Raw genomic sequence first — 18,839 nt, forward strand, 5'->3', positions numbered from 1 at the left:
CAATAGGTGTGGGGAGCTGCAGTGGGAGCTCTCAGATGTGGAAGTTGGGTTGAATACCTCATTATACCCAGCCAGGTCCTTATCTACTCCAGTATCTGCCTCATTTTGAAAGCACAAAGCTCAGTATCTCTTCCTTTTCTCTGCCTCCCCACCCTGTATTGTTGCTCTCACATTTTCTGTCTCTCTCTTTCATTAGAGACCCATTCACCCCCCTCTTGATAGAAGGGAAAGCCAAGTTCCTTCCTTGCACAGGCTGGAATGACCTGCTCTTGATCCTCACTAGTTTGCATCCTTGTTTCCTCTTCTATGCTGGAGATATCAAACACACCCCCTGTTCCCTGGTTTCTTGCCCTGTGCTACTATTTCCCTGCCCTACGACAATTTTACCAACCAGGGCTGAAGGCTGAAGAGCTGGGTACCATTACAGAAAACAGGGAAAATCCAAACACCCAAATATTAACTCAGGCTGGATTATCTGCCCTGTGTACTTCTCCAACACGTTTGTAAATATTGTAGTGAAATGCTAAAGGGACAAGGCTCGTCAATTAAATATTGCCCAGTGCTACCATGGCACAAAATATCTATCTTCTATCCACCTTTCACAAAATATCTTTGTGCTTTGACACTTCCCTTTCTGTGCAAAGACAGGGCAGTTATTTATAATTATTGCAACCCACACTGGAACTGGTGAGATCTCACACTAACAGTGACTCCCAGGGCACAGGCACTAAGGTTTAACTGTGGTATAAACCACCCCATAACTGCTGGCAAGGAAAAGCTCCAGCATGAGCATATTTGTACATACTGCACAAAAAAAGCACAATCACAACTCCTCTCCCTACACAAGGCAAGAGGTGGCTTCAGGGTGTGCTGCAGTAGCTCTCATTCAGTAATTACAAATGTACATCACAGCACCTGCCCCGTGTTCCAGCCTAATGAGGAATCCTGGAGAGGGGAATGCCACAGTGATTAACTTTTTTTTCTTTTTTTAAAGCAAACCTGGGGCTACCAAATAAAATAATGACAGTGAAGTCAAGAGTCAAGGACAGAGCTCTGAACAGGACATAACAAATTTGAGCCTAACCAAAAAAGTTCCCAAACTCTCAGGAGGCACATTTGGCACCACCACCTGTTATCCCACCAGGTCAGGACAGGGACCAGCAGGCTCTGGCTGCTGCAGCTGAGCACAGCCACTTTCATATATTACTGTTGAAAACACCCTTCAAAGAAGAGGACAGTGACTGAAAAAATGCCTAAACCACTTTTTTCACACAAATACTCTGCACAGATATGACTGAAACAAACACCCCACGTGACTCGGCGCTGTCAGACAACAACTTCAATAAACTGAGAAAATAAAATCTTTTCAATCAGCAAAATTATTTCTTCCCAGTACTTTTCTGGCACTTGCCTCTTCCTGCCTGGAACGTAACAAAAGCAGAGCCAGGTACTAGAGCTGAACTATCAACAGGTTGTTAATTTATAATCCTGAACACAAATCTCTGTACCCTGAGACACTTCAACCAGTTGCCAGACAGGTCAAATACATCTCTGTTACCACATCATTACCATACCACACAAACAGTATCACCCACACAGCTAAACAAGGCTGATACTCTGTAGAGTCATATCTAAAAGTGACATATATCTGCAAACTTTCCAATTAAAACTATGGATTAAGGCAACAAAATTAAGGAGTCTTTCTCAAAACCAGCATTTCACTCAAAATCACATCCCAACAAATAAGACAACTAATTTACCACATTCATTTACTTAGTTTATGGTTCCTCTATACAAGGAGTGAGTGTTACTGCTCTGAGGCTTCTACACAGCATCAAAAGTGTCACGTATTTTAAATGTGCAGATATTGGACTTATTCCTGAATTCTGATAATTTAATAATTTTTATTAACAAGTAGTGTTTCAGGCTGGGAATATCTGTCCTCATAAATACACATAAAAAAGTACCCTGACAAGAGTATATTTCCTTGGTCTCTAAGATCCATATTTCACATGGTTTTCTCACCCTGTAACCACCTTGTGGAGTTCTACAGGATGAAGTGAACAACATGAACTCCTCCTGATCTCTCCCGTTCAAAGATGGCAGGAACTGCCAGTCAGCAGGTGATGACACATCCCCAACTGGAGCTTCTTTGGAAATGAAACACAAACCCAAAGAAGGACATGAGCCTTTATAGTGCTTTGGGTCATGAATTTAGAACTGGCCTTTCCAGACCACTGTTACTGAAGGACTACAGAGCATTCAGATGAATGCAGTATTAAATACTGAATATTTATATATTAAGGGAGCCTTGAAGACTGAAGAATGTCATAAATTAGGACTGCTACAGACTTAATATTATTAAGATCTTATTAATCTTATTAAGTTTAACTTATTAATCTACCTATTCTATAGATTTCACATCAGCAGATACATTCCTACAGACTTATGATTTATTCTTGAAGTCTCATAGCTGAAATCACTGAAACCCTAAACTTAGAAAAGAGTCAGTGATGTCACAGCACAATTTATAAAGTTTTTATGCATCTCAGTTGGCCACCAGCCTTGAAAACGTGTCACTAACACGTTTATAACACGTTATACAGCTGCTCCCTCTCCTGGTAAAAAATCCCCACAGCAGGAATGTACAGCAGGAGAGTTCAAGCAGCACCAAATGTGTTATTTCAAAAAAAAAAGAGAAGTAATGTTTTGAATCCCTGTACTTTTTGCAACTGATTACATTCCTGATGTTCACTAATAAAAAATAATGCCATCCACAAACCCAGAATAAGCCTGAACTTCAGTTTTAAACACAACAATCCCCACCACTTTGAGGAAGGGACAACCAAACCTTCGTCTTCCACTTTCTGCTTCTCTTCCCGCAGTGGATTCCTACCTTGGCTCAAACCTCCAAAAGCCTGGGAGCTCTCTGTTTCTAGGTTTTGGAAACACATCAGGTTTTAATTAGAGATCAAACCTGACCCTGTGTTTAAGTCCCAGTCTGTGGGGCACCTTACCATCCTCCCACATCCCCCCGGCTGTCCGTGGTGTAGTCGGTCACCCCGTTGAGCAGCGTCGAGTAAATCTCATCCACGTTATCCCTGCACACAAATTCCTCCCGGGATCCTTCTCCCTTCACACCCACTGTCTGGCAAACCCTTTAGAGAGAGGAAAAAAAAAAAAAAAAGGCAGTGGGGGACAAAATCACAACACTAGCAAGGAGAAATGTAAGGATGAAGCTTTGTTATGTTGCTTAACATTCCAAACGCCCGTGACATCTGCTACAGATGGAATGAGGAATATTTCTGAGCCTACTGAGTTGTATCTGACCTGCCAATTTCTGAGCAGTGTTTGGTAGTTTAAAGGAACACTGGCAAAGCTAAAACCTCAGCAGGGAAGCAAGTTGCTTTCACGTCTGCTAAACTACACACAGGAACGTGCTTCAAGTACCTGTCAGTCTGAACTCTCCTTAAATGAAGTCAGCAAGAAGAGCAAAGGGCCAACACAATGTGCATTGAACTTGAGATTAAACTTCTTTACCTTGAAGACATGCTTTTTTTTTTGCACTGTAACACTCTAAGAGCATAAAATATACATGTGTACTATGATACTCTTAGCTCTGAATGCACTGTGACATGTCAATATGGAAAATATTCCTCTAGAGAAAAAGCACAATTTCTTTAAACCAATTCAATCCTCTTAAGATTGTGGAAAAATATAAACAGATATTCATCCTCTTCATCAAAGTTCATTGAATTGCAGCCCATGAGAAAGGCAAACTTTAAAATATACTCTATGTAGTCAGTTAATTGATAAAAAACTAACACCACCATCAGAGCTGTACTCCACCCTCAGGTGTGTGATAATCCTCTGAATCAAAAAAAAGCTAAATAATGGAGATGCAGAGAGTCCTGCTTTAAAAATCTGTGTGTCACAGTGTAACTGATTTCAAAACTCAGGCTACCAGCTCCCACCAGAAAGCAGAATGATCACGAGAAAGATTCTAGAGAGAGAATTCCAATTAGACAAAAATAAAGATGATGAACATACTTTGCAATTGCTATTAAGGCATCTCTCCTGGATTCTGCAAAGCTCACATCTTCAGGGGAAATTAAGGTAACTTTTTTCAAACCTTCCAAAACCTGAGAAAGATACAAAGATTGAGATATTTAAATCCAATGTATTTTATGATGCTAAATATTGATATTGCATCATAATGAGTTCAATCCTGCATGAAAGAAAGCAGGCAACAGAGTTTGGTTTCTCACCAAGACTGGCCCTCATGGCTCCCTCTTCCCTTTGGACCAATGTCCTACAGCAAAGGGATAACTCAGCCTCTGGCTCTTCTATTAACACTACTAAAGCAGGACTAAGCATTAATTATCAGAAACCATGGCAAGCTCAACTCATGACGATTTTCTGAAGTTATTGTACATTAGAATTCAAACCCTTTTGACAAAGACCTTTAATTATGACCATTATTATTTACTTGATTACTGTCACAGGTTTCATTCAAAAGGCAGAGTGCCCTCTTCTCATTCCAATGATCCTGTTCTCTCACCTGTTGGAGCCTGCCCTTCAGCAGAAACCTTGGAAGGGCCCCAAGAGCTCGTGAAAAGCCACACCGGATCATTTCCTCTGTGTTTTGTAGCTCTGAAACGTACTGTGTCACCAGCTCATCTAGAAAAAAACACAATTGCAGAGTGAGAAGCAACTACCACATCATTACCATTTCATGTTTGGCTAAGGAAAGAAACAAACCAGGAAAAGATCCCCTAAACAGAGCAGCTAGAGAATTTTGCAATTTGTTAAACTAAAATGCAGATTACCTTTAATTTCCCCCAGGACAAATGTACAGGTTTTAAGATGTTCACTGTTACGTGAATGAGTTCTTGTCTTCTGTCTAAAAATTTGACTTTATTATATTTAGACTAATCCTACTCTTTCAGAGAGTGAAAAGACAAAGTTCTCCATTTTAAGTTCTCATGTTTTAAAAATCCAAATAGCAGGTATAAGCACAAATTTCTATGGAAGTACAAGGAACAAGTTCTCTTATATTTATAGGTCATCGTTTTCCATCACTAGAAAGTAATCTGTGTCAGGAAAGAGATGTCTCTGGGTTTGTGAAGGTCAGCTATTTGACAGTTTTCCCCAGAAAACTATTGACTGGAGCCTTGTTTAAACACATACACAGATCATTCCTAAGCAATGAGATAATTTCGTATCATTTTTTATATAGAGACAAAAATAAAGTTGTTTGTTTTTTGCAGGAGAAAGCTCAAGAAGAAGTGACCCCTTTGGTTCTGTTCACTGGCACAGAACACAATGGAGACAGTGGCTCTACAAACAGCAGCACAGTCAAAAGGCACAGGAATAAACTCAACTGGGCATGGAAAAAGGAGCCTCAAAAACCAAGTGAAGTGATATGAAGGAGAAAATGAGGGTGAATGAAAAAAGTCAGGAATCTAGTTACACATTTGTGCTGCAGTCTTTATCTCAGACATACAGACAGCACTTCCTTTACCTGATTTTTCATATTAAACTCTGCTGGAACATGCAGAGAAAAACAAGGTACACCACAAAAGCTTCTAAGAACAGCCAAGGCAGTAACAAACTCAGCTCTGCACTAAACACAGCTCTGCTTCAGAAAGGGGCAAGGTGGTCTTATCGATCACTTTACTGAACAGACACTTTTCAATCCTCAAAGAAAATGAATTAGGGCTCCTGGGAAGATTACATAATTGTGCCACTGCTTACTGTAATCTAAGACTTAAATGATTGAGCAATATTTGCTAGAGGAAGAAAGAAGAGTTGCCATAAGAAACTCCCCATTCATCACAACTGACTCTTTTTTCAAACCCCAGTGCAACCAACAGGCCTCGACTCGTCCCTCACATCAGGGACCCAGTTCCCTGTCCAGAGGTGAGAAACACCCTCAGATAAGCACATCTACCATTTCAAACTTTCCAAACCACTGGAGTGTGAGACAGAGTCCTGAGGCCATAGGAAGCACAGTGCTTGCTGTGACAGCAAGAAGATCTTAACCAGTGAGGCTGTGACAGTCTCCACGTGGACTGATGTAAATTTAAGATTGACATTTCAGCCAAATGACACGACAACAAGCAGCTCTTTACTTATAACCACTCAGTAATTACGGTGGAAGGTATAATGCAAATGTTAATATTCTTCTAAGAGCCTTCAGTTTCATAAACCAACAGGGCCTATGAAGTGTCTACAATATTAATTCAACACAGCCCATCCTAAACGAATATTAAAAGAGAAAGTCAGCAAAACCAAACCAGAGCACAATAAGCCAGGAAAAATAAAACAAAGAAAAGGTCAAAACAAACAGAGGCAAAAGAAGTGATGCAATAAAGCAGCATCCTTATAGAGCCAGATTCAGAATGCCAAATTGTTAGAGTATCTTTGATTTGTGTTTTCATCTTAATCTCTCAAGCCATAGTGAAACACTGGTTAAATTTTACCAAAAGCTTTTTTCTTCTAATCCCCTTGATCATGTTCAGACCTGCTTTAAAACTGACTTATCTAAGGCACCTGCAGTGCTGCTGAGTGTCTTCTGCACTGCAGCTTCCACACATTCCTGTGTCCATCAGACATGAAGGGAAGGACTTTCAGTAGTGGATTTCAATCCCTCAACAGACAGGATTTACTGGGCATGGAATATATAGGTTTTATTGGCACAGAGATGAAAATACACCTTTTTTTTTTCTTTTAAAAGATGCTTGCATGTATAATGGCACTTCTGTTGTCACGTGTGGAGGAGGCTCCAGAGCAGTCAAGACCAAATAAAAATATAATCCAGACAGAGCTGACTGCAGGGTTTTTAGAACGGAGAAATTCCCAACTAACAGTTTTATTTCAGAAAGTCTGATGAAAAATTTTGTCTGTATCTATAAAACTGACTCTCATTATGTCCCTAGATCACCATGGTTCTTTCAAGCACAAGCCAGATGAAAAGTTAACCTGGAATCCAGGATCTAAAGGAGCAGAGCAACAACTGCTGCACCCACCTATTGCTGTGCTTCCAGCAGATCCCTTCTCCCTGCTCATTTGGACACCTGGCTGAGTTTTCCAGTCCACTTTTCCAGCAACCTGAAACTTCATACTTATATAAAAGGTGACCTACCAACCTTTCAACTCATTTTTGTTTGCTTGGATTCAGCATTATCTCCTGCTGCCCAGTGTGCTCTGGTTTTACACACGACCCTTCCCTGAGGCTGTGGGGTTTTATCTGCCTCAGCACCACATCACACCTTCCCATGCTGCCCACAAAAAATCTGGGAGGCTGGGCCAACCTCCAGGAAGGAAAGGGCTGGGTTTGAAATATATATATATATTTTTTTTTTAAATATAGATATTTAGCAATATATAATTTTTTAAAAAAAAATCAAGATAGACTGCTTTTACATTTCAGCCATAACCTTCTTCGGGGCATGGACTGCATGTAACTGTGTATGTGATCAGTATTATGTTCATTTTGAGACAACTGTAATAGAAATAAATAATAAGGTATTCTGTTACCTGATTTAGTAATTGCAAAAAAAAAATCATTATTTTATTAAGTATATGTAAATTCGCTGTCATATTTAAAAAAACGAGAACATAAATGTTGATATTTTTACAATATTTATCTGCACAATCCAGCAACCTGCCTCTGATGGACACGATACAATCTGATACTTGAAATAAAGAGAAGTCAGAGACAAATGGTACAAAAAAAATGCTGATTCATATGCCCCAAACAAAAGTTTCAGCCTCCTCCTGCACTGCTGATCCCAGTCCAAACACGGGAGGTTTCACATGTTCATTTACAACAACTTTGGGTGTCCTTGTGTCCTCTCCCTGTCCCTAAGCAATTCTTCTGTAAATCAGCCACAATCCCTGGCAGGCAGTTTACCAATATATGATGTGAAAATACCTTGCTTTGTTAAAATTTAGGATTTGCCACAAACACATAATTTTTGCTTCTTTGTTTTAAGATATGAAATAAAAACGCAATATAGCTTTCCTTAATATGCATTATTGTGGTACCTTGCATTTACCTTGAGCCAGCAAAGCCCCTGAGACATTTCCCAGACTTTCAGTTGGTTTTATCATTTTTTTTCCTGAAGAATTTTAAGGTCCTTTAAAATCAGTGATGCCCCTCCCCAATTTATGCAACAGCTCCAAAGTGCAAGTTAGGTCCAGCCCAATATTTTGTGCCTCTCTGGTAAACATGAGTCATTACCCTGCAGAGCTGGATCAGCTTCTCCCTCCTCATTGATGTAAAATTCATTGCACAGGGCAGCCAGTGCAGACACTGCAGACTCCTGCAACGAAGACACAGATATATTTACTCAGCTCCTACTTTATGATAACTGTGCTTAAATTTTTTAATGGATTTTTAGAAAAAATAATTCTCTTCAGCTACTGGCATTTACTTTCTTTTTATTTCCTCCCAATACTGGTTTAAGAACAGGAAACCTATGTAAAAAAAAAAAAAACAGATTCTACTCTTACTCCTTCAAAATGACCAGTAAGATAAATTAGTATTGAAGACAACACTAATGTATGAACTTTACTTTCAGTTCAGCTGAAAGACCTCCAGGATGGTACAGCATCACAAAATACACAGGTCATTATTTCATATACTGATGCCAGACTGACATGAAACAAGCCCTATTTCCCTAGAAAGTTCCAGAAAGGAAATACAGGAAAAAAAAAAAAAACATAGACTAAAGGTTAGTTATAAACAAATAACCCAAATGACCCAGTATCACAGGCCTTGTGCCTCCATTTTAATTGGTTTAGAAAAGGACCAAAAGTTGTGTATTATATGTGAATCCCCTCATTTTTAGTGTGGTTTCAGTCACTGATGCAGAACATGAAATAATTCAGCTGCTATTTCTAAAAGCATGTAACAGGTTTTCTCATAAAATTTATGGCTGAATTACACTTTTCAGCTACTAATGTAATGCTGACCAACACTATAATAAATGTGAGAGCATACAAAAGCTATGCATTGTTCACTTCATGTTAATAGCAATGATACTTAATAATACTCATGTTCTCCGGGTACAAAAAAATCTTCACTATAACAGAGAAATCCTGCCCAGCTGATTCATTCTGCCCTCAAAGACACCTCAGACTTCTTCCCTATACAAAATCCAGGACTTGAAAGAAAACCAGCATTCCTCTAAATAATACTCCAACTACCACAGGAATTAGTACCAAAATATACAGTATTATCCAAGTGCTGTAGATTAGAGAAAGGTCTGGGTTCTAAGGGACCTTTAAAGGGCTTCTCATCCAACCTCCTGCCACGAGCAGGGATATTTTGAACCAGATCAGGTTGCTCAGATCCTTTGCTTCCTAAATTTAATGTTTTTCACCTTAAATGTAAGATACACTGGGAGAGCATCCTGTGTGTCAGAAAAAAAAGACAACTTTTCAACATCTTAAGCATTGCCCTTAAAATTATTTCTCTCTAAAACAGATACAGAATCAAGTGAGAATTGACTTACTAAATATACTTTGCTCAACATTAATTAATGTTAACCAAACAAGTCAAAAGTCTCTAGAGCCTATAATTAATTATTCTAAGCTTGGCTTAGAAGTTCCAGTTATAAGACATACAGACACTTGGAATACATGGGTAATGCTGAAAGAATATCCTAAGAATTCAAATTTCATCTTTTAATTTTCTTCAGTGATTTGGACACATTCCAGTCCACTCTGTCTCCCAAGGATGACAAGATGAGCTGCAAGATACTTGGAATGGCTTTTTATCTTATTATTAAAACCTGCCAGGATGAACACAACATGTTAAATTCAAATTGTCTCTGTGAGGGCTATAAGCTCTAATAGGGCAGACAAAATTTGCCTTTATAATTCAGCAGAGCCTTTAAGAGCACGAGATCAAACTGTCATGGGATTTCTTGGGAAAATAAAGGCAAATAACTGGAGGTGTTGAGATCATGGACATAAAATAGCACGAAATCCATCAGTGGGTTTAATATTCAGAACCAGAGCAGTCTGAGAGCACAGCAGAAGGATTTGCAGCAGAGTTTAATGGAAAATTTAAGCATGTTGTCCTGAATAACTCTGGTGGCTTAAACCAATGTTCACAGAGCTGGAAAACACCGTTGGCACATCGGGCCTGAGGAGATCATCCAGAGGATTTCTGATTCTCACACAAGTTCTCTGAAACCACCAAAATCAGTGTCTTGCACAAATTACAGGTACACCAAAACAGAGGCAAAATACCCTCTCAATGCCAACAGAAAGTGGCTTCCAGCAGCCATCAATGACTCCTCACACTGCACAAGTACCTTGTCCAAACATACAGACAAGAACTTTGGGATAACTGTTCAAGTATTATTCAAAAACGTCCACTTGAATTTTGAGGAGTTCAAAATATTCCTTTAAAAATACCTCTTCATACCTATCTAAGAAACAAAACATTCAAAACCCAAGTAGATTCCATGGAAAATAACCCACCAAAGGAAAGCAAAAATATTTCTAACTCTGTATTTAATGTGACCACATGAAGGAAGAGGAACTACTGTACCTTTATGTGCTGTCGTGCACCACTGGAAACAAGAGTGAGATGTCTTAGACTGTCATTTATTAACCACTGCCAACCACCTGGAATATAAAGGTGTAAAAATTAGCATTAATTTTTCTTACCTTCTCAATTCCAACATTCTCAGTTTTTTTACATACCAACAATTACACAGATTGACCTATTCCCTTCACTTTGCAAACTGAACAAGGTTGTGACTCTCAGTAGAGCTCTTCCAGCTTAGGTTACCATGTCCACAGTGCCTGGTGATGCTGAATACTAATACATTTTTCTTCTTGTCAAAAAAAATCTTCAAATACTATCAGCATCTGCTGCACTATTTGGGTATTTTTTTGGTATTTTTTTTAGGCCACCCAACCCCACTAATCTTGATTCTTTAAAGAACATAATTTTTTAATTCTTTAGTTTAATGAAGAGCTGTGAAGATCATGGAAGGTTATTTAAAACAGGACATACCAATTATGGGATCTCCTCTAAATGGCATTTTTGATAGTGACAGCTTTTCAATCAAAGTGCAGACTGCAAGAAAATAAGATGGATAACTTAATAAATACAAAAATAAAAGAAAAATTGTAGCAATTTTGAAGATAGAACCACATAAAACTACATTAGCATTAATTTTCAATTGAAGAATATATGCAAAAAAATGTCCAAAATAAGTTATATTAAAAACTGAAAGGAAATAACACTTATACAAAAAATAGCTACTATGCAGAAACTGTTCTCTGACATGAGTTAGTCCCATCACTCATGAAAATCCCTTGTTTGGGGGGATGTTTTCCCCCTCTGCCACTCAAGGTGTGCACAAACACATCAGCCACCTTTTTGTTTCTGCACCAGCCTGTAAATGGCCCTGTAGCATCACTGACAGTGAACCAACTTGGACAAGGATAAATCATTACAGCCTCAAAAAAAACTATTCAAATATATATGGCAGGTTTTCCTACTTCTTATTCACATTTTTTTGGACCTCCAAGGAGCATCATCTGCTCACTGCACAGAGCCAGGAGCTATGAAACTGGATGCAGCTTCATTTCCTTTGATACTCCGAACACGTGAAAATATCATTTTAATAATGAAGCCCTTATTATTTTAAATCTATAAAATTAAATGAGCTCTAAGCTTACAAACCCACTTTGAGAATTACGTATTTTTGTAGTGTTCTGAGGCTTTTTTGGGGGAATGGAGATTTACACAGTGCAAAATTTCTGTACAACAGACTGACTGTATTGCTCAACCTGGCACTTGGGGAATACCATGTATTTCACCTCCTGGTGCTCAGTTCAAATAAAGCAGATGGGTATAGATCCATCCTCACTGCCAGGCTGCTTTAGAGTTGGTGGAGAGGAGGGAGAGGACAGAACAAGCTACTGTATAATGTAATGCCACTTTTTTGTTTTCCTCTTCTCTTGCACCTTAATCTTTGAATCTTCCTCTGGGCTCTGTACACAGCTCATCATCATCTTCATTTATAATCAATTTAGTGGGCTCCAAATCTGCTCTTGAACTCACTCCTCACCATGCCACTGTCACACAAACTCCTCTCAATATTGGGTGTCAGCTTCTCTGTGCCAATATTTATTCACACACAAGGTTAACTACAGTGTGACTAAACCCGAGTCTCTTGGGATTCCTCCTCAGTTCTCTGCTCTCCTTTGTGCTCTATTGTGGTTGAGACCATCATCTTCATTAGACATGCAGGCAATCTGTGGAACATTTGCAATTCTTCTCTTATTCCACCTACACAGTTGTATCATGCCAAAATACTGTCACTTGTACTACTCCAAAACCATGAAATATTCAGCTGCTTGAAAGCTAAAACATATTACAAAAAACTACCCGTTCTTTCAGCCTGCATTTCCATGTCACAAGGCTGTAACCTCATTCAAAGACTGCAGAAATCCCCCTGCCCCCTTCACCCTTCCTATTTGATCACTCTTCCATCTTGGTCCTCAAACTCCTTCACCCATGAGTTTTGGATGGCTTCACATCTTCCAAGCTGGAATCTGCTCTGTAGCACTTCCTTTGTTCAATCCACAAGCAGGAAACCAAGCCGGCATCATTTCCTTATCCACCCAGGCTACTTTTCCCTGCAATGCCCCTCCTTTTTAGTGTACAACAATCTTCAAACTCCACCTTTTCTGTGATGCCACGCTTTCCACAGACTATTGTTTATGTGGTCTTTATGCTTCACTTCTGCACACACACATCATGATACAATCATTATTGCCAAGATGGCATCTGTCTTAATGTGCAGATCATATCTCTGCTGGAGAGGAATCTGAGTAAATCACTGAAGGAAGCCAGTTCAACCCTGAAAAAGGTTCACTGTGTGCAACAATGGGAGGAGAGAACATGTGACAGACCCCAGAGCTACCTCCAGCTCTTACACAGTTACTCACAAGTGTTCTGGTGCACCCATCTGCTGACCGGCCTCCAAAGTCGGTATTTTTAATTACTGTGCATCCTTTACTTACACATTCAACACAACATATGCAAAACACACTGGAAATAAGTAAACAGAGGAATTCCTTGGGGTCCCTTTGTGCTGTCACACCCCATTGTGGTACTCACCAGCCGGTCTCATCAGTTCTCCACCTAAACCCCTGCGAAGGAGAAACAGCCTTCAGAGAACAACCAACCACAAGCAACCTGAGTGCATTGCCTACAGTGAGCAAAAAACTCACTCAAAATCATTTCAGAATGAAAGCAGAGCCCCAAATACCTGCAGTTTTGTATCTAAAATACTCTAAGGTACTTCTTTTTAAATCAACTTTTCTTCATGTGATTTATACAAAACCCTCCTGAACACGTAGCTTTCTTCTTGCAAAAATGCACTCCCAGGCTTTCTAATTCTTAATGTGAATGATAAAAGACTGTCAAGTTCGTGCTGCTTTTCTTTTCACCTGCTTCAGAAGCATTCCAAACCCATGGAACTTGCCAAAGGATTTTTCAGTCATACAGTCTCTACCAGCTTCTGAAAAGCAATTACGTGCAATTTTTAACACAATCTTCACCTCTGTAACATTAAATAGAAACTTCACCTCCCAGTTCCCATTTTCACAAATGTTATCTGGTTTGCTGTCCTGGGGAGGTTTCTCACCCTTCACCCTCTCCTTTCCTGCTCAAGCCCTTTCCCAGGTGATTTTGTGTTTATCGCGCCAAGTGAGGGGACAAAAACTTCCAACACATCATAAAAGGGAAACAAAATGGCTCAAGATGCCTCAGAGCCTCCTGAGGTAAATGTGTGTTCCACAAAGATGGTCTCACCAGCTCAGAGCTCAGCCCAGTTACTCTGAACACGAGCCACTGACAGCACCATGAGGAGAAAGCCTGAACTGTGCAGAAAGTGGGAAAGGGGAGAAGTGTCCTGGAAATGGACAAGGGGCCTGTTTCCATTCTTTGGCTTCTCCTGGCTCTGGCAGAGACATCTCCTGGCTGCATGGATCTCCATCCCCAAGGCTCTGTGAGCACTGCCTGGGGTGTTCTGCTCAGTGTCACCCTCTGTGGCTTCAACTGTTCCATCTTGTGAACCTTTGACCTGCCTTTCCTTTGGATATTTCCTCCCCTGACTCCTTCTTGTCTCCCTTCACTTCTGCTGGAATATTTCCTCCCTGAGGTGTGCCAAACCCTTAATCACCTGTTTGCATGGTCATTTGCTCTGGCAGAAACTCCCAGCAAGGGGGAGGAACAACAAAAGCTTTCTGTTTGTTTGCTTGTTGGTTGTTTTCTTTTTTCCTAAACATTTTCTTCCCTCCTCTCCTCCTCCCTCCCCACAACAAAATTAGTAGCTGTGCTGAGAAAGCCAACTTAGCAACCCTAACAACTCTTCCAACTTTGTTTTCCAATTCATCCCTTCACATGAGCTTCACAAGCCTGAACGTCTGAAACAAGTTTTTCCATTCCACACAAGCAGGTGCCTCCTGTAACATGCTCTGGGTTTCTGACTGCTCAACATTTTCATTGGTGTTTCAGGTAATGCAGAGATGCCAACTCCACAATATTCTCGACTGCCATAGATCAGCACTTCCTTTAATTGAGAAACTTTTGCTTTGGACAACCAATAATATATTAATCTCAATGTAATAATCCCCAGTTTATCACTGTAGGAAGCAAGCAGAGATTCCACATCCTCGTGCTGATAAGGTCTTTGTATTGTCTACCCCACCTTCCTGCCATGCTGTCTGCTCTCCAGCTTCTAAAAAATTTAAATTAGAAAACAAAAAAGTGATGCAAGCAGTCGAGACAGCAGCAAAAGCAGGCGACTGATGTGGCCAGCCTTGCTTCCTCTTCCACACTTCTCTCTCCCTTCATTTTGCCCTCACCCATTCCTTGCCTTTTGTCTGCTGCCGTCCTGCAAAGGAGTATAAAAGAATCATCTTGTAAATGTGTTTGGTGTGCAGCAGAGTCTGCTGATGCAGGGATTCAGATATGGACTGTTCTGTTCCAACTACAAAGCAAGAACTGAGTCACAAAGGCTGCTCTTCTCCACTTCCTCGTGCTGCCAAGAAGGAAGTCAGGCCACTTGGAGCTGCTCTGATGTTAATAATTTGACAGCTATCCCTTCCTCTGGCACTAAACCAACTCAATTTAATTCCAGAGTTTAGAGCCTCGCTGAGGATCGTTGTCCCCATGCAAGAATGCAGAGTGGTGGCAGGGATTTGCATAGGAGCATTTCCATGCAACACACAAACTCTAATCAAATCCACCTGTGGAGCACCACGATCCCCGTGTGCTCCTCTGCAAAGCTTCTCAAGTTGTTTCTTGCCTGGACACCACGGTGTGTCTACCAAGAGAGCTGATTTTTGCCCTTTTCCACAGCTCATACATATTTCACTTTTAAGAATTGAGAGTTCTATCATAGTCCAAGATCTTCTCTCAGTCAGTGCTTAGTTTGTCAAACATGATGCACATCTTTCTATTAACTTTATCTTGCTTGACAGTATTTCAGCAAATTAAAAAGATACGGATCTACCTAATTCAGAGATTCTGAATTTTGCTGTACAGTCAGTATTCCTTCTTTTTTATTCCAAAGACATATCCACAAGTTGCATCACTTTATTAGATGTACCTGTTTCAAGATTTAGTTATTAATTCAGTTTGCAAATTGACTGATGCAGTGCCCAGGCTCCACGAGCTCCTGATCATTCCTTCCTATGTGCAGTTCCACAGCAATGCTTCTCTCCTAGAAACATCCTGGGGTGAGTCACAATTCACCCGTAGAAAATAAAATATACAACCCCTTGCAGAACTGATGAATTAAGATTACTGACCTAAGAATAACAGTATCTATTTCATAATTATGTTGGCCTGAATCAGAACCAGTGGCAGTTTTCAGGGCATAAAGAAGTTCAAAGCACTTCTGTGGACTTCTTTTTTTAATTGTTTAAAATCTGCTTTTTGTGAGAAGACCAGAACTCTTCTTTAAGATTATGAAAGTAGCAGTAACTGAAGCTGTTTGGAATTGAACAGCATCTCTGTTTTCACAGACATCCAAATCTGAACCTAAAAATACTGGAATAACTGAAGAGATTCAACTGCAAATACTGCATTTCCAGGAAGCTGAGAACATGTATTTCATCTCCATATGAATAGTAACTGAGTATTTTCCTTGGGAATTCTTTGTCCCAAACAGAACTGAGGTATCTTAAAAGGTCCGGGTGGCACATTCACTGGGCTCTGGAGGTACATAATGGCTTTATGCACAGAGGGGGAAAGGGAACCCCTGAGCACAGATGAACAGACCCCTGTATTTAACAAAGCTCTGATGGCCAACCCTTCGAGATGCACAGAATAAACTCTACTAACCTGACAAACACCTCTTTTTAGGTTACTGTAAATCTGTATGCTGACCATACACACTCTGTACTGTATTCCAACACCAGAATGCCACAGGTAAAATCCTGGCTCCATGGAAGCAAAAGTTTTTCCAATGACTTCAGTTTGAAGCAGAGGAATGTCACCTCCTAACTCTTCAGAGCACAGTGCAGCACGATCTCACACAGCCATCGTGCTCCTGGGTGCATAAAACCATTTGAACTTGGAAGAACTGCTACGATGAGCTTTGTTGCAAGGCTGGAATTATTTGCTGATTAAGCTAATACACCTAAAAAACTCTTTTAGGCAGCTGAGTGCCAAGAAACACATTTGCCCTGAAACCATCAAGATTAGTTACAACCTTAAAGGCCTTTGAAACGAGACAAGTTTCTCCTTTGCCCAGCACCTGTCGACACCCGCGGGCCACCTTACTGTGCTGGAAAAGCCGAAACTCTGCCGATGCCAGTTCAACCGACACGAGCTGCTCTTCTAAGCTCCTAAACCTGCTGGGCTGACACAGCTGACAGGCAACACACACAGCCAGGCTCTTCAGAGGCTGCAGGAATGAGCTCAGAGCAGAGCTCGGTGTGCAGCACGTCGCGCTCGCTGGCGTGGGAGTCGCTGAGGAACGTCGCGCATCCCGACACATCCCGCTCGGATGGAACCCTCCAGGGACAACAAACAACATTTGCTCAAATACAGAAGTGCAGTGCAACCACCTGGAGGAAGCCCAGAGCATCTATCTGCACAACTTCCATATCTGTTCCCAATCTTGTCACACAACTCCCACAGAATCACAGAATATGTCGAGTTGGAAGGGGCCCATCAGGATTATCGAGTCCAACTCTTAGCTCTGCATGGGACACCCCAACTTCCCTGGGGAACCTGTTACAGTGCTCAATCACCCTCTGGGTGATAAACCTTCTCCTGATATCCAACCTAAACCTCCCCCAGCTCAGCTCCAGCTGTTCCCTCGAGTCCTGTCACCGGTCACAAGAGTGGAGAGATTGGTATCCACCCCTCCACTTCCCCACTTGAGGACATTGAAGACCCCAGTGAGGCATTCAGACCCACATTATCAGATTCAGAACTGGTTACGAGAAAGGTAAAAAAATTCTGAATATCTGTTCAGTTGAATAGTCACTCAAGTACCTTATATCACATCAGGCATTTTTAGAGAACCCTAACATCACTACTGCTTCCTTAAAGACTTTCCATATTATCAAATCATAAATTGTTTATGTTAGAAAAGACCTTCAAGGTGATAGAGTTCAACCAAACCATGTCCTCAAGAGCCACATCTACCTGGCTTTTCAATCCCTCCAGGGATGGTGACTCCACCACTGCCCTGGGCAACCTCTTCCACTGCTTGACAACCCTTTCAGTGATTTTTTCCAATATCCAATCTAAACTTTCCCTGGTGCAAGTTATGGCCATTTCCTCTTCCCTACCACTTGTTACTTGGGAGAAGGAGCATTGAGAATGAGTACAAAGTCTCAGGTGCACCACAGAAAGAGATCTGCTACAAAAAAAAGATACTAACCACGGTGGAGCAGTGGAAGCAGAACATAAATCAGGCTGACAACTGACACTGAGTTGAAACCAGAGTGACTTCCTAACCCGAGTAACACAGCTCGAGGCAACAGATGCTGCAGGTTCTTGCCTTAGGGTTTTATATATAAAAGTAACACTTAAAGCAAATAAAATATAGCTCAATTTTTGCAGCTTTACAACCTGAACAGCATGAAAGAGGCGCAAGACACAAATGCTCCAAGGGGCATGGTTTGCATGACGTGCTCTAACCAGTGCCCACGGAACACAGAAACCCAGGCTCCCTGTGCAATCCCCAGCTGGAAGTGCCCATGCAAATCCTCAAACCAACCAGCTCCTCCAGACAAACCAGTGCATCAGATGTGTCAGGATCAAGGCTAATGGGAGGAAGTGCACACTGATGTGCCCAGGCTTGCAGGCTCTTTTTTCAGTGTACTATGGTAAACCCAGAGAAGGACTTTGACAGGAAGACAGAAAGATACTTGTATTAAAAAAAAAAGTTAATACAGTAGAGGACAGGATTTTCTACAATTAGCATAAACAAATTTGATTGCTTCAAGTGTATTTAAAACTGAGACTGACTTCAGTATAACTCAAAACCTGGAATGTGTCCTGTCTGAAAAATAATTTATGGCATTTTTAAAAATCATGTTAAAGATGTTACAAGAGCTGCTAAACAAAGTGAAATGGTTGGGCAGCTCTGTGAATGTCTCCATTACAGCACTTTGGATTTCTCTTTTTTGACTTGAGGTCAACCAAGAAACAACCAAGAAACTCATGACCCATTTTCCAATTTAAAATTTCTAAGCTACAATTTAAAAACTATTTAAAAAAAAAAAAACAGCATTTTTACACTTTACTTCCTTTCCCTTTTCTCTCAGGCCAA

The 18,839-nt window shown here is 40.6% G+C and overlaps 1 protein-coding gene across 6 annotated transcripts in view; it reads right to left on the reverse strand.

Annotated features, from left to right (window-relative positions):
• The window catches only part of TBCD (tubulin folding cofactor D), a 579,906-nt gene that overhangs the window by 486,562 nt on the left and 74,505 nt on the right, over nucleotides 1-18,839 (reverse strand). For all 6 annotated transcript variants that reach the window (XR_010435234.1, XR_010435233.1, XR_010435232.1 and 3 more), the window contains exons 23-29: nucleotides 13,160-13,191; nucleotides 11,042-11,104; nucleotides 10,571-10,647; nucleotides 8,249-8,330; nucleotides 4,562-4,680; nucleotides 4,051-4,142; nucleotides 3,018-3,158 (exon numbers count right to left, since the gene is read on the reverse strand). Coding sequence is in view for 1 of the 6 variants with exons in the window: in XM_064675682.1 (XP_064531752.1) it covers nucleotides 3,018-3,158; nucleotides 4,051-4,142; nucleotides 4,562-4,680; nucleotides 8,249-8,330; nucleotides 10,571-10,647; nucleotides 11,042-11,104; nucleotides 13,160-13,191 (606 nt within the window). In the remaining 5 variants the exon portion in view is untranslated. The remainder of the gene's footprint in view (nucleotides 1-3,017; nucleotides 3,159-4,050; nucleotides 4,143-4,561; nucleotides 4,681-8,248; nucleotides 8,331-10,570; nucleotides 10,648-11,041; nucleotides 11,105-13,159; nucleotides 13,192-18,839) is intronic.

This window comes from Pseudopipra pipra, chromosome 19 (assembly GCF_036250125.1).
Source record: "Pseudopipra pipra isolate bDixPip1 chromosome 19, bDixPip1.hap1, whole genome shotgun sequence".
Lineage (NCBI taxonomy): Eukaryota > Metazoa > Chordata > Aves > Passeriformes > Pipridae > Pseudopipra > Pseudopipra pipra.